The 15625-nt window shown below is 44.2% G+C and overlaps 1 protein-coding gene across 7 annotated transcripts in view; it reads left to right on the top strand.

Moving 5' to 3' along the window:
* LOC119965968 (F-actin-uncapping protein LRRC16A-like) overlaps window positions 1-15625 on the top strand; it is a 458632-nt gene that overhangs the window by 415965 nt on the left and 27042 nt on the right. For all 7 annotated transcript variants that reach the window (XM_038797016.1, XM_038797019.1, XM_038797017.1 and 4 more), the window contains 2 exons: window positions 6119-6225; window positions 10788-11211. In XM_038797016.1, coding sequence (XP_038652944.1) covers window positions 6119-6225; window positions 10788-11211 — 531 coding nt within the window. The remainder of the gene's footprint in view (window positions 1-6118; window positions 6226-10787; window positions 11212-15625) is intronic.

The raw sequence follows: 15625 nt of genomic DNA, 5'->3' as shown, positions 1-15625 counted from the left end.
AGCACAGTTGCTTCACAGCTCCAGGGTCCCAGGTTCGATTACCGGCTTGGGTCACTGTCTGCGAAGTCTGCACATTCTCCCCATGTCTATGTGGGTTTCCTCCGTGTGCTCCGGTGCTTATTCCAGGGTCCGGTGCAGACTCAAGGGGCTGAATGGCCTCCTTCTGCACTGTAAATTCTATGATTCTACCGGTTGCGTCACGCTCTGATGTGGCCGGTAGATCGTGCCCGCTATAAACAAAAGATTGCATCGTTGAACAGTTTATGCTGTCACCAGTGTGCAGTACATGGCCAATCCACCTAACCTGCATGTCTTTGGACTGTGGGAGGAAACCGGAGTACCCGGAGGAAACCCCCGTAGACATGGGGAGAACGTGCAGACTTCGCACAGACAGTGACCCAAGCTGGGAATAGAACCTGGGATCCTAGTTGTGAAGCAACTGTGCTAACCACTGTGCTACCGTGCTGCCTATTGCTACCATTGCGCCTTGTGATTCAATGTTATTACCATTGCTGAATTGCTCATTATTAACATCCTGGGTTAACATTGATCAGAAGCTGAAAGGATCCCCCATATTAGTACTGTGGCTACAAGAGCAGATTAGAGGCTGGGAATTCTGTGGTGAGCAACTCACCTCCTCACTCCCCAAAGCCTGTCCACCACCTACAAGTCAGGAGTGTGATGGAATACTCCCCACTTGCCTGGATGAATGCATCTCCAACAACACTCAAGCTCGACAACATGCAGGACAAAGCAGCCCGCTTGATTGGCACCCCATCTACCAACATAAATGTTCATTCTCTCCGCCCCCATTTATGCACAGTGACAGCAGTGTGTACCATCTACAAGATTCACTGCAGCAACTCACCAAGGCCCCTTTGACAGTACCTTCCAAACCTTCAACCCCTACCATCCATTGAAGCAGGCGCATAGAAATCCCAACACTTGCAAGTTTCTCACCACCCACACCATCCTGACCTGGAACAATATAACCCTTCCTCCCTTCCTTCGTTGTTGTGGGATCAAAACCCTGGCACTCCCTTCCCAGCAGCACTGTAGGTGTACCTATACCACATGCTGCAAGAAAGGATGTCCCAAAGCGTGATACATTGGCGAGACTATGCAGATGCTGCGACAACGGATGAACAGACATCGCGCGGCAATCGCTAGGCAGGAATGTTCCCTTCCAGTCGGGGAGCACGTCAGCAGTCAAGTGCATTCTCCAAGGCGGCCTTCAGGATGCGCGGCATTGCAGAATAGCCGAATAGAAACTTATAGCCAAGTTCCGCACACATGAGTACGGCCTCAACCGGGACCTAGGATTCATGTCACATTACATTCACCCCCCCACCATCTGGCCTGGGCTTGCGAAATCCTACCAACTGTCCTGGCTTGAGACAATTCACACCTCTTTAACCTGGGATTACCCCTCTCTCTGGATCTGTAAAGACTTAATTACCTGCAAATGCTCGCATTCAGAGCATCGTCTTGCATCTTTGACTTTGTCTATATATATGTTTCTGGAACATACCTCTTCATTCACCTGAAGAAGGAGCAGTGCTCCGAAAGCTAGTGATTTGAAACAAACCTGTTGGACTTTAACCTGGTGCTGTAAGACTTCTTATTGTGCCATACCACATGGACCTCAGTGGTTCAAGAAGACTGTTCACCACCATCTTCTCAAAGGAAATTGGAGACTGGTTGCATGTGCTGACCTTTCCAATTACACCCATATCCCATGGACGAATATAAAACAAATTGGGAGAAAGTGAATCAAGTCAAGGGAGAAATTGTTCAATATGTGAACAAGGGGGAGGCAGTGGCATAGTGGTTTTGGCATTGGGCTGATAATCCAGAGACTGAGGATATTCATTGAATGGGAACTAACTACATTTAATTCTCGCCAGAGACAGACCGAGTGAGCAGAGGCCGCGAGTTGCTCAGTTGCATCCCGCCCTCCATTGAATGAGGACTAACTACGTTCCATTCTCTTCCTAGAATAGAATCATAGAATCCCTACAGTGCAGAAGGAGGCCATTCGGCCCATCGAGACTGTACCGACACTTCAAATGAGCACTCTACCCACTCTTGCTAAAGACACACTGGCAGAGTTAGCAGACAGCTTTGGTGCACTTCAGCTGCTCACTATAGCTGGTGGCCAATGTTGCCCCTTCACAATGATGAAGTGGTGCAGTGGGCAGTACTGCTGGGCCTCTCCACAGCAATAAAGGAAGTGGAAACCTTGTTTCATCATGCCAGTGATTTGCTCTATCCGTCTTTTATGTAGCAATAAGACTTTAATTTTATGCATTATACTCACTTGTATGTGGGTTGCACAGCAGAGTCACCTGCTACGCCTTCAGCAGTTAGCCCTCATTGCTGAGTATCCACACTTTGGTTTGCCCTGGTGCACCATGTGGAGTCCAGCTGAATGAAAGAATCAAGACTGCTGTCAGCTCTCTGCATGATTCACTGTTTATGGTCACACATCAGCTGAACATGAGTTCCATCATGGGGCAAGATTGACAAGTAGCATTTACAAAGCATCATGGGAGTGTCTGCAATCCTAGCAAAGCTCTGTATTTGTTCGACCACTTAGTCGCTGGTGGGAAAGAATGCAATTCAGTGGAGAGCCTCTGTAACCACCTTTATGCAACAATGGACGGCATAGAGCAAGATGTTGTAAGTATCTCCTGCTTTCAGCCTTGAAGGAGTCAGATTCATAAAAGTTTGTTGCCGCAACAATCTTCACAGCCAATGGTAGTGCAATTCTTGTCCTGCTCTGAGATTGCAGTCATGGATGCAGCGATTGATAGGTTGCAGTGAGGACATTCTTACTGCAGCTACCGTCGCATACTGTTTCTCACTGAGGTAGGAGAATTTCTGTCAAAATTTGCTGGTGGATGTGTCCTCCTGTTGAAAGCCATTCTTCCTCCTCTTTCCCCCTTCCAGCAACTTACCCTGCTCTGTAAAGCTTCAGTTCATTCTCTAAGTCATGCTGTATTCCAAGGTGATTACTTACCAGTGCAGCCATGTCTGATAGCAACTAGGTTGTATAAAAGTCATGAAGTTGACAAGGCTCCATTGGCACACTTCTCCTTGTTGATTTTTGCAACTTAAAGCAACTATGTAAAGAACCCAGCATTTATATAATCATATCAACTAGGAGAAATCAAAGTAACTAACCTGTTAGTAGTTGATAATCCCATTTAAAACACTGATGTGGAAGCAGGAGGGGATTCCTCCCGACTGTTCATTTTGGGTTTCGCTGTACGAAGTTAAGAGAGGGTGTGGGTTGGAGCATTATACTCTAAAATGGCAACACTTTAATCAAATTCCTGTTGCACACTGGTTAACATCATAATCTGCCTGCTCTGAATACTTGGGTTGGACATTCATTGCAAGCCCTTTAACAATATCACCAATATGGAGTCCAGCATGGTTCATTCCACAAGTTGCAATTGTGTCTCAATACCATTTTGAAGGTTAAATGGCACTCGTATGACCTAATAAATGGGTACTAATAAACCCAGTTTCTCATTCAGTGTGTTAGAAAAAAGACTTTTGGCAAAATGCTGTTGCACGTGCCGCTTGAGTAATATCATCAGATGGTCTACTGATCTCCTGGGACAAGAATTTCATGCCTCCCTTTCATTTAAACTCACATTGATATCGTGCTTTTCGTGACCACTTTTAATCTTGAAGTATTTTAGTCAATTAAGTAATTTTGAAGTTCTAAGTAAATGTTGAAATGCAGCAGCCCCGGCGGCCAATTTGCACACAGCAAATTGGGATTTTGGGATTTTGGCTGAGGGATAAATATTGTCCAGATCACAGGGGATAATTCCCACACACCTCTTTGAATAGTGACATGGGATTGTATATATCCACTTGTGAGGGCAGACGGCCCTTAGTTTAACATTGCATTTGAAAGGTAACACCTCTGCACTGGAGTGTTAGTCTTGATTTATGTGTTCAGCTCCTGCTGGAGTTCATCTACTTACTTTTGTACAAAACCCATTCAGGGGATGGAGACAGTAGTCACATTTGATGTGTTAGATATAATGTTCCGAATTAGACCAGGACCTACAGTCTAATGCTCTTTCTCTCCATCTCTGTCCAGGTACCTGTGTGGAGAGGGAAATGTTGTAACAAATCCAGGTTTTCCTTCTTCAGTAATCGACCATCCCCACATTTCAGAAGCCTGTTATTGTAACTGAGAAATAGTTTACATAGTGTCAGGATCAACATTATCACTCATGAAAATAATGAGTTCTGGCTATCTTAACTTTCTTTGTTCTTCCTCGTAATCTGTTACTCTAATTGTGCAGTTCTTATGGCAATTGCAACCTATCACCTGCTGCCAACAGTGAGTTCAGAACATGACCATCCAGTCATCCAAGTTCATAAGGGCCTTGGAGAAAGTCATGAAATTTGTCAGTCAGCTAATTGCCTTGGAACTTGACACTTGAGATAAATGTTCATTGAAATCTGATTTTTTTTTGTGATAAACACACTATATTTCTGTCTCGTACTGTATCCCACTCTTAAAACAACATGCACATCTGTTAGCTTCGGATTTTAATAGCGGATGTGCCTTATGTTCTTTGGCACCCCACAAGGCAGCAATTGGAACTTATTCATTACTTTCCACAAAGTTGTATCTGACTTTCATTTATTTCATGAGCTAATGAGGCTGGAATTATAAGTATAAGTTCTCACTGGTAGTGCAGCAACCACATCAGCCAGTACATAAAGTGCTACTTTGATGCTGTCTACGGGGTAGCCACTTTGAGTAAAATACATGCATCATCTTTCTCGCGTGGACCTGGTCATCATAGTTTTCCTCTGCCAGATTTGTGCTGCTTTTGGTCCTCACACCTTTGTGGAGGCTGAACAAATGAGTAAAACTGTTTGTCAATTGCTAGATCTACATGGACAAAGCTTCACCCTCTGCCCTTTAGTTGCCTGTCCCTTAATGAAACTTGAAGTTGTTTTTTTTCTCTTTCTAAGTTTTCTGTTACCGTCCTTTGGTCAGAGGGTTAAGCTATAGTTCAGGAATAAAACTTTGTGTTTGGTTAAGATCATCTGATCCATGCTCACATATTGATGTGAATCTTTGAGGATTATCCCAGATGGAATACAGAGTTTTCATTTCTGCACAGGAATTGAACCATGTTCCAAGATTGTATCAAATATCTACAATATGTAATCAGCATCTAATTTTGTTCTTGTTCAATGATGGCCTGTAACTTCCGCAGAGTGGCAATCTCCAGATTAAGGTACAAAGTTTAGGGAATGGAGAGGGGTGGGGTGTCGGATCCAATAGTTTGGAGAGGGGGTTATCGGTTCAGGTTGGGGCTCAGTCCAGAAGGGAAGGAGGGGGCTCAGTCCAGGGAGGTGGGGGTGGAGTTGGAGCTGGTCACTGGGGAGAGTGGCCAGGTCACAAGAGAGGAAAGATCGGATCAGATCGGTGGGGGTGGTATGTCCCCTGGAGGTTGTGTTTTTGTTGGGGTCCCATGTGAGGTGAGGCTAGGTCTGGGTGTTTTAATAGTTACTCTGGAGTTAGAAGTTTTTTTTCCCCTTTCAACTCTTTCAGGGTAACGATTAGGGTAAAACTGGCAGAACCATCCAAAGTTAGCAATTTAAATCACTTCTGTCGGATGGTTCCCAGCGCAACACAATTTTCCAAAGGAAGTTAGCTCTTCTGAGCAATTGCCAGGTAAACCCTTATGTGGGTATTTCCGAGAGCAATTCCCAGCACACCATAGAGGTACCCTCTAAATGCGACACTGGGGAACCCAGAAGTTAAACATATTTTTCTGGGACAATTTGGCCATCTTTCCAGGGTGACTTAATTTACGTTTAGTGGAGCAGTAGACACAAGTTATTATTTGTCGGTTCCTTATGGCATTGTGCTTACTCAATAGGAGAGTCCTATTCAGAAACTTTGGCCAAACATGCCCCTGGATTGGAGCTGGGTTTACAGACATCTGACCCTGAGCTGTCTGAATGGCAGGCAACTGGGTTTATGTGAACATAAAATCTGATATGAAAAGTGACTTCCACACGGTTTCTATTTCTGAACTAAAAATAAAACCATAATTTTCACTGTCAGCTTTCCGCAGCCGAGTCCCAGGAGGGTGAACAGAATGGCCTTATGAGCAGAATTGATGAGGGAGTGGATGAATTTTTTACCAAGAAGGTAACACGAATGGAGTCAAAGTAAGTTTTGATGTTTGAGTTACATATATTTATGCAAGACCGTTGAGAATTGAAAGTAATGGATTAAATTGTAAATTGCCTTAAATATCAATTGCCACATTTTTATTCTCAATTATACGATAATAAGCTGATTGAAGAAACATGTACAAATCATTCCGTTTATCAGCCTCAAGTGATTTATGTTTCTCTGTCTGATCTGCAGAATTTTTCAAGTTTAGGCTGCTCTTTCTAGAAATTGTGATAGAACTGGCCACAACTCATACCACACAACAGTCATTTTAACACCAAATGTTGTTCTGGTAATGCTCAACCTCATGGAATGAGGTTTCCATGTTTCCCTTTGCTCCCACAAATGATCATCTGATCCATGCTCACATATTGATGTGACTCTTTGAGGATTATCCCAGGTGGAATACAGAGTTTTCATTTCTGCACAGGAATTGAACCATGTTCCAAGATTGTATCAAAAATTCTCAGCCAATGTTCAGTGATATCAATCCTCACAATCCTGGTTACCCCACCCGCCCACCAAAGCTATTTAAAAACAGGTTCCAACTCAGTCTCTGCTTTCACGAAAGGTCGTACTTTACAAATGGCAGCACTTTGATTTTTTTTTAAATTTCACAGGGTGGCGGTGTGGTGAGCTAGACTAGGCCTGTGAAAGGTTTCCCAGTTTGTAGGACAGATGATGTTGCAATTAATCAAGATGCTGACAATAATAACTGCGGGCTTGAGAATTCTGCTGGCGGTTTTGGTTACCAAAAGATAAAGAAGATGATGTTCCCATCTGTTTATCTTGAAACACCTGCAATAAATTTGAGCAAGATAAGCAAGATGTGATGATGTAAATAGACCTTCCTTTCGTCAGGATTCAGATGTGACTTTCATAAGATCACATCTTCCATATTCCAAAATATCTATCAAGTTTCACTTGTTACAGGAAATCATGCTGAAGTTCTCCCAGGCACCTGTAGCCTATACCCTGGAAAGGAAGTTTTCTTTTGCTGAGTATAGACCTTTAGCCTTTATACATAGGATATTTGATACTCTACTTATGTTTTACTTTTGGCTTCCGGAGAAACATTATCTTGATTTTAAAATTCTCACCCCTCTTTGTTTTGGTGTTTTCCTTTAGCTGTCTCCAAGATATGCGTTCCTCTGATTCTGACCTCGTGCTTCGTCAATTTTAATCACTCCACCATTGGTGGCCACACCTTTGTTTGCCTAGGCCCCAAGCTCTGCAATATCCTTCCTCCAGTTCTCTGCCCCTCTGTCTCGCTTTTCTCCTTTAAGACACCCCTTAAATCCAAACTTTTGGTGTCACGATCTAATATCATCTTATGTGGCTTGGTATCATAGTTTATAATGCTCCTGTGAAGTGCCTTGGGACATTTTATTGTATTAATAAAATGTATAAATATATGTCATTATTATTTAGTTACAAAACTTAAAATTGACTCATTAGCCAAAAACTGGGATTGTTGAATTTCTCACCTCTGACCCTTTAGCTGCTTGGGAACTAGCAGGGAAAGTTGATGCTGTTTCTTGAACCAATATTGGTACTCTGCAAGGCAGCTAATTGGAGTAGCTTTCATGTTTTTACCAGACACTTAAAGAATAGGATTTTTGGAAGGAGGGAGCCCCAAAACGGCTTTCACGCCAGCGGAGTTTCTGTCCCCACCTCCCACTAGCGGCATTAAGGATCCTCATCATGAAATGATAGACCTTGTTATAATATATTAACATACGCTGTTACATTACCCTGGGCTAGCGCGCGGTCAATTCCAGCTGCACTTGACCCGGAATCACAACACAATTGAAAATAACAGATAATTTTTAGAGAAACACCCAAAGTCTGTGGCCCTTGGCTACCCAATAACTACAGTCATTAGGTTTGTAGATTTAAACACAATTAATTTTTATTAATAACTAACTATAATTAAATATGCAGCAAATACAACTGGTTAACTATTATCTGATTCCTAGCCCCCTCCCCTCTTTTACTCACCCCCACCCTCTATACGCATGCATGTACACACAGAAAACAGACAAACAAACACAGAGGGGAAAAGATGGGGTATAAAAATAATGATTAAAGTAAAAGGATAAAAGTCTATGTTTCAGATGGTTGTCTTCCAGCGCACCTTCCTTCCGACTAGGTGTTCAGTTTGAAGTTTCTGCTTTCAGTCTGTTATGGTTTTCACTATAGATTTATCTTCGGGTTTAGAATTATAGCAGCTGTGCAGGTTTTCTGGAGAAAGAGAGAGAGAGACACTCACAGCTTCTTCTCTGAGCGTCCAGGACCCGACAGTCCTTTCCTTGGTTCATCCGACCGGGCAGAATGTGGTCATTTCCCACCAACCAACCAATCAAATCAAATCCATCCCATCTCTCTCTGGTGCCAAAAAGTCTGAGTTCTGCCGTTCAAATCTAGCATAGTGCACTACTTTGTAACTTTTGAGTTCCTCACTTCCTCTGCTTGATTTAAAGGTGTAGTCCATTAAATATCCATGCATTGAAAATGATAATGGCAAAATAATAGAAATGGGAAATATGGGAATCAACAGGAAGCGCATTATAATACTTAGCAGGCTTTCCCACTGTGTCGCCCTCTCGTGGGGAATAACCCCTCCCTCATTTCAGCGGAGTTTACAACATATTTTGGGAAACAGGGTACCGCCGAACAGAACCTGCCAGGGTGGGCACTGCCCCCGGCTCAGTTTGGGACATTTGTGGTGGGGGGATCCCTGAGGTGGTGGGGGGGGGGGGGGGGGGGGGGGGGGGGGAGAGGGGGGCTGCGGGATGCCTTAAAGAACGCCCCAATCTGTCAGAAGCCAAGGTTATGAACCCGCCCCACCAGCATTACGTTGTGGGGGCTGCCTCTTCTCTTCTTTCCCCCCAAAAGTGTTTTAAAATACAACGGGACAACCCAGCAAATCAGCAGGCGGGCTGCTCTCTGCTTTTCCCGCCAGAGGCAAAGCATAGGAAATATTCCAAAAATTCCACTCTTAGTATCTTGATCTGATAGGAATTATGGCTGATTAGCCTTGTTAGTTGAAGGACATTCAAATCTTCAATTCCCTATACTTTATTTTTCCTCTGTATGTGAAGCTTGAACTAAACCATCAACTTGCAAACAAAGTGCATGTTCTTTTTCATTCTGTGAGCATAATCTCACCTCTGCACCCCCATATCTGGAGTATTCATTTGTAACTGAAAGCTACATATTGATTCAGGACACACCATTGTCCCTAGTAGTTTTTGACCAGTATCCAAATAATATTACAACTCCAAATAAGGGTAACAGAGGACCATTAAGTTGAGAGTATGCAACCACTTTTCATTTTCCATGATGAAATTGCAACATAATTCTCAGGTGTCTTTATTGTCAGTGCAAACTAATTTCAGGATGTGATGGATAAGATTTGACAAATGGGGAAGATGTTAACCCAAGTTGATAAATTAACATTTTGTTCTTTCATACCTCCCCTCCCTGTGCTGATAGTTATAGCTTTTAAAAATGAATAAAAGTCAAGAAGAAAATGTAAAAAACCTCTGAATTCATAGCATATTGCAATTCACCCAACTGTCTAAACATCTGGAAGAAGCAAGAAATATTACTCGCTCCCCGCTGAAAGCTACTGTTAACAACTAATGCACTCTGTTATTCTGATTCATAAAATTGGAATTCGAGTAGGCCAGTCTTTGATGTTCCTGCAAAGTTATAGATTTTAAATGCCATATATTGTAATTTTTTAAAAATATCTTTAATTTAAAAAAAAAATTATAACAAAATAACAATACAGCAAACCCCAATACAATACAAATTACACCTATCTGAACCCCAGTCCACCCCCCTCCCCCAGCCACCTATAAAGAAAGCATAACCTTAACAAAAAGACAAAACCCCTCCTAATGCTAACCATTGCCATATACTGTAATGTTAAAGAATTTAAAATAAATGTATGATGGAACTTCTGAACACATTAAATTGACTCCTAAACCAACCGAAGCAACCTGGACTGTTGAGGGGTTTCGAGTTATTTTTCCCCTCTGTTTGGGTCATTAAACACATTCCACAGATTAACAGGGTTGGTGGGAGATCTGCTCCTGGTTTTCTACCCAGTGCTTAAAGTTGGGCAGATGAACAAAGATTCACACCAGTGTCTTAACACTCTGTGCGGAGTCTACACGTCCTCCCCGTGTGTGCGTGGGTTTCCTCCGGGTGCTCCGGTTTCCTCCCACAGTCCAAAGATGTGCGGGTTAGGTGGATTGGCCATGCTAAATTGCCCGTAGTGTCCTAAAAAGTAAGGTTGGGGGGGGGGGTTGTTGGGTTACGGGTATAGGGTGGATACGTGGGTTTGAGTAGGGTGATCATGGGCTCGGCACAACATCGAGGGCCGAAGGGCCTGTACTGTTCTATGTTCTATGTACTCTCGGCAGTACTTATTGACACATCAGTGACTTGGATCAGCAGGTCACCTGGTTGAGTTTTTATCTAGATTTGGTGTGCTTGAAAAAAATTACATCCACAAACGATCTTTTAAAATTTCATGTTCCAGGAGATTGTCACTAAGGAGCGCAGAGTCGCTAGATTCCAGTGACTCAGAAGACAAAAAGAGGAAGGACTCCAAAAAAACTAGTTTCCTAAATTTAATTAAATCTCGGTCCAGCAAAACTGAACGGCCACAGACCGTGATTGTCCCGGAAGAGCCATCATCTCCCAAGGGAATTATCAAAAGTCCGGCCCCAGACCTAACGAAGAGAGAATCCAAGCAGATGGAACAAAATGGCAGCACAGAACACTCCGAGGAGCACAAAACACCAGATTCTGTGGATGCTGTGTTTGATGATACAGGGAAGGCAGAGAAGTTGGACAGCAAGAGTAGCCCACAAGGTGGCCGTTGGTATGGAGTCCAAGTTATGGGCAGTGGACTACTGGCAGAGTTTAAAGCTAAGCAAGAGAAACGGGCTGCTGTGCAAAAGGTAATTAAGAATGCATCTCATAATTTCTAATTAGTCATGAGGTTCTATTGGTCTTCACTGGAAGATATGTATGATCATTTCAAACAGTTTTCAGAGGCTAGAGTCACAGTATAAATCTGAGCTAGTTACAGTGCAGACTTTGTTTGCACTGAGTGCTGAATTTGGGTACATTTGAGTGCTATCGTGAGAGTTTGCTGACTGAGGAAGTTGGGTGAGGAGGGAGTAAAGTGCTCCTTTCATTTCATTTCCTACATTTCCTCAAAAAGTGAGAAGGGAGCCCGGAGTTTACAGAGACTGCAGCTGACAGGGAGTAGAGTCGGAGGGCGGAGTTCCTCCTGTAGGATGTGGATGGTGAGGGGTACCACCGGTGTCCCCGCTGACTATACCTGCGGGAAGTGCACCCAACTCCAGCATCTCAGAGACCGTGTTAGGGAACTGGAGCTGGATGAGCTTCGGATCATCCGGGAGGCAGAGGGGGTAATAGAGAAGAGTTACAGGGAGGTAGCCACACCCAAGGTATAGGACAAGAATAACTGGCTTACAGTCAGGGGAAAGAAAACTATCGGGCAGACAGTGCAGGGATCCCTCGTGGCCATTCCCCTTCAAAACAAGTTTACAATTTTGGATGCTGTTGGGGGGGATGACCTACCGGGGGAAGGCCCTAGCGGCCAGGTCTCTGGCACTGAGTCTGGCTCTGGGGCTCAGAAGGGAAGGGGGAGAATAGAAAAGCAATAGTGATAGGAGACTCGATGGTTAGGGGAATAGATAGGAGATTCTGTGGTCGCGAGCGAGACTCCCGGAAGGTATGTTGCCTCCCGGGTGCCAGGGCCAGGGATGTCTCGAATCATGTCTTCAGGATCCTTAAGGGGGAGGGGGAGCAGCCAGAAGTCGTGGTGCACATTGGTACCAACGACATAGGTAGGAAAAGGGGTGTGGATGTAATAAACACGTTTAGGGAGTTCGGCTGGAAGTTAAGAGCCAGGACAGGCAGAGTTGTCATCTCTGGTTTGTCGCCGGTGCCACGTGATAGCGAGGCTAGGAATAGGGAGAGAGTGCAGTTGAACATGTGGCTGCAGGAATGGTGTAGGAGGGAGGGCTTCAGGTATTTGGATAATTTGAGCACATTCTGGGGAAGGTGGGACCTGTACAAGCAGGACGGGTTGCATCCGAACTAGAGGGACACCAATATCCTGGGAGGGAGGTTTTCTAGTACTCTTCGGGAGGGTTTAAACTAATTTGGCAGGGGAATGGGAACCGGACTTGTAGTCCAGCAACAAAGGAAGCCGATGTTCAAGACGTCAAAGCGCGTGGTGAGGCAGTGGGGAAGGTAACACTGACAAAGGAGAGTACTTGCAGGCAAGGAGATGGGTTGAAGTGTGTATACTTCAACGCAAGAAGCATCAGGAATAAGGTGGGTGAACTTAAGGCATGGATCGATACTTGGGACTACGATGTGGTAGCCATCACGGAAACTCGGATAGAAGAGGGGCAGAAATGGTTATTGGAGGTTCCTGGCCATGGATGTTTCAACAAGATTAGGGAGGATGGTAAAAGAGGTGGGGGGGTGGCATTGTTAATTAGAGATAGTATAACAGCTGCAGAAAGGCAGTTAGAGGAGGATCTGCCTGCTGAGGTAGTATGGGTTGAAGTCAGAAATAGGAAAGGAGCAGTCACCTTGTTGGGAGTTTTCTATTGGCCCCCCAATAGCAGCAGAGATGTGGAGGAACAGATTGGGAAACAGATTTTGGAAAGGTGCAGAAGTCAAAGGATAGTAGTCATGGGTGACTTCAACTTTCCAAATATTGAGTGGAAACTCTTTAGATCAAATAGTTTGGATGGGGTGGTGTTTGTGCATTGTGTCCAGGACGCTTTTCTAAATCAGTATGTAGATTGTCCGACCAGAGGGGAGGCCATATTGGATATGGTACTTGGTACTGAACCAGGGCAAGTGATAGATTTGTTAGTGGGGGAGCATTTTGGAGATAGTGACCACAATTCTGTGACTTTCACTTCAGTAATGAAGAGGGATAGGTGCGTACAACAGGGCAAGGTTTACAATTGGGGGAACGGTAAATACGATGCTGTCAGACAAGAACTGAAGTGCATAAGTTGGGAACATAGGCTGTTAGGGAAGGACATGAAATGTGGAACTTGTTCAAGGAACAGATACTCCGTGTCCTTGATATGTATGTTCCTGTCAGGTGGGGAAGAGATGGTCGAGTGAGGGAACCATGGTTGACAAGAGAGGTTGAAAGTCTTGTTCAAAGGACGAAGGATACTTGTGTAAGGCTGAGGAAACAAGGTTCATACAAGGCGTTTGAGGGATACAAGATAGCCAGGAGGGAACTGAAGAAAGGGATTAGGAGAACTAAGAGAGGGCATGAAAAATCTTTGGCGGGTAGAATCTGGGAAAACCCCAAGGCCTTTTACACATATGTGAGAAATATGAGAATGACTAGAGTGAGGGTAGGTCCGATCAAGGACAGTTGCGGGAGATTGTGTATTGAGTCTGAAGAGATAGGAGAGGTCTTGAACGAGTACTTTTCTTCAGTATTTACAAATGAGAGGGACCATATTGTTGGAGAGTACAGTGTGAAACAGACTGATAAGCGCGAGGAGATACTTGTTAGGTAGGAAGATGTGTTGGGCATTTTGAAAAACATGAAGATAGACAAGTCCCCCGGGCCTGACAGGATATATCCAAGGATTCTATGGGAAGCAAGAAATGAAATTGCAGAGCCGTTGGCAATGATCTTTTCGTCTTCACTGCCAACAGGGGTGGTACCAGGGGATTGGAGAGTGGCGAACGTCGTGCCCCTGTTCAAAAAAGGGAATAGGGATAACCCTGGTAATTACAGGCCAGTTAGTCTTACTTCGGTGTTAGGCAAAGTAATGGAAAGGGTACTGAGGGATAGGATTTCTGAGCATCTGGAAAGGCATTGCTTGATTAGGGATAGTCAGCACGGATTTGTGAGGGGTATGTCTTGCCTCACAAGTCTTATTGAATTCTTGGAGGAGGTGACCAAGCACGTGGAGGAAGTTAAAGCAGTGGATGTGGTGTACATGGATTTTAGTACGGCATTTGATAAGGTTACCCATGGTAGGCTTATGCAGAAAGTAAGGAGACATGAGATAGTGGGAAATTTGGCCAGTTGGATAATGAACTGGCTAACCGATAGAAGACAGAGAGTGGTGGTGGATGGCAAATATTCAGCCTGGAGCCCAGTTACCAGTGGCGTACCGCAGGGATCAGTTCTGTGTCCTCTGCTGTTTGTGATTTTCATTAATGACTTGGATGAGGGAGTTGAAGGGTGGGTCAGTAAATTTGCAGATGATACGAAGATTGGTGGAGTTGTGGATAGTGAGGAGTGCTGTTGTCGGTTTCAAAGAGACATAGATAGGATGCAGAGCTGGACTGAGAAGTGGCAGATGGAGTTTAACCCTGACAAGTGTGAGGTTGTCCATTTTGGAAGGACAAATATGAATGCGGAATACAGGGTTAACGGTAGAGTTCTTGGCAATGTGGAGGAGCAGAGATTCTTGGGGTCTATGTTCATAGATCTTTCAAAGTTGCCACTCGAGTGGATAGAGCTGTGAAGATGGTCTATGGTGTGCTAGTGTTCATGAGCAGAGGGATTGAATTTAAGAGCCATGAGGTGATGATGCAGCTGTACAAAACCTTGGTACAGCCACATTTGGAGTACTGTGTGCAGTTCTGGTCGCCTCATTTTAGGAAGGATGTGGAAGCTTTGGAAAAGGTGCAAAGGAGATTTACCAGGATGTTGTCTGGAATGGAGAGTAGGTCTTGCGAGGAAAGGTTGAGGGTGCTAGGTCTTTTCTCATTAGAACGGAGAAGGATGAGGGGTGATGTGATACAGGTTTATAAGATAATCAGGGGAATAGATAGAGTTGACAGTCAGAGACTTTTTCCCCGGGTGGAACAAACCATTACAAGGGGACATAAATTTAAGGTGAATGGTGGAAGATGTAGGGGGGGATGTCAGAGGTAGTTTCTTTACCCAGAGAGTAGTGGGGGCATGGAATGTACTGCCTGTGGAAGTAGTTGAGTCGGAAACATTAGGGACCTTCAAGCGGCTATTGGATAGGTACATGGATTACGGTAGAATGATGGGGTGTAGATTAATTTGTTCTTAATCTCGACAAAACTTCGGCACAACATAGTGAGCCGAAGGGCCTGTTCTGTGCTGTATTTTTCTATGTTCTATTAACAAAGAGACCTAGGAGTACAGATTCATAGCTCCTTGAAAGTGGAGTCACAGGTGGACAGGGTGGTGAAGAAGGCAGTCAGCATGCTCGGTGTCATTGGTCAGAACATTGAATACAGGAGTTGGGATATCTTGTTGAAGTTGTACAAGACGTGAATACAACCACACTTGGAATACTGTGTATAGTA

This window comes from Scyliorhinus canicula, chromosome 5 (genome assembly GCF_902713615.1).
Source record: "Scyliorhinus canicula chromosome 5, sScyCan1.1, whole genome shotgun sequence".
Lineage (NCBI taxonomy): Eukaryota > Metazoa > Chordata > Chondrichthyes > Carcharhiniformes > Scyliorhinidae > Scyliorhinus > Scyliorhinus canicula.
This window is presented reverse-complemented; position numbering and strand designations above follow the sequence as displayed.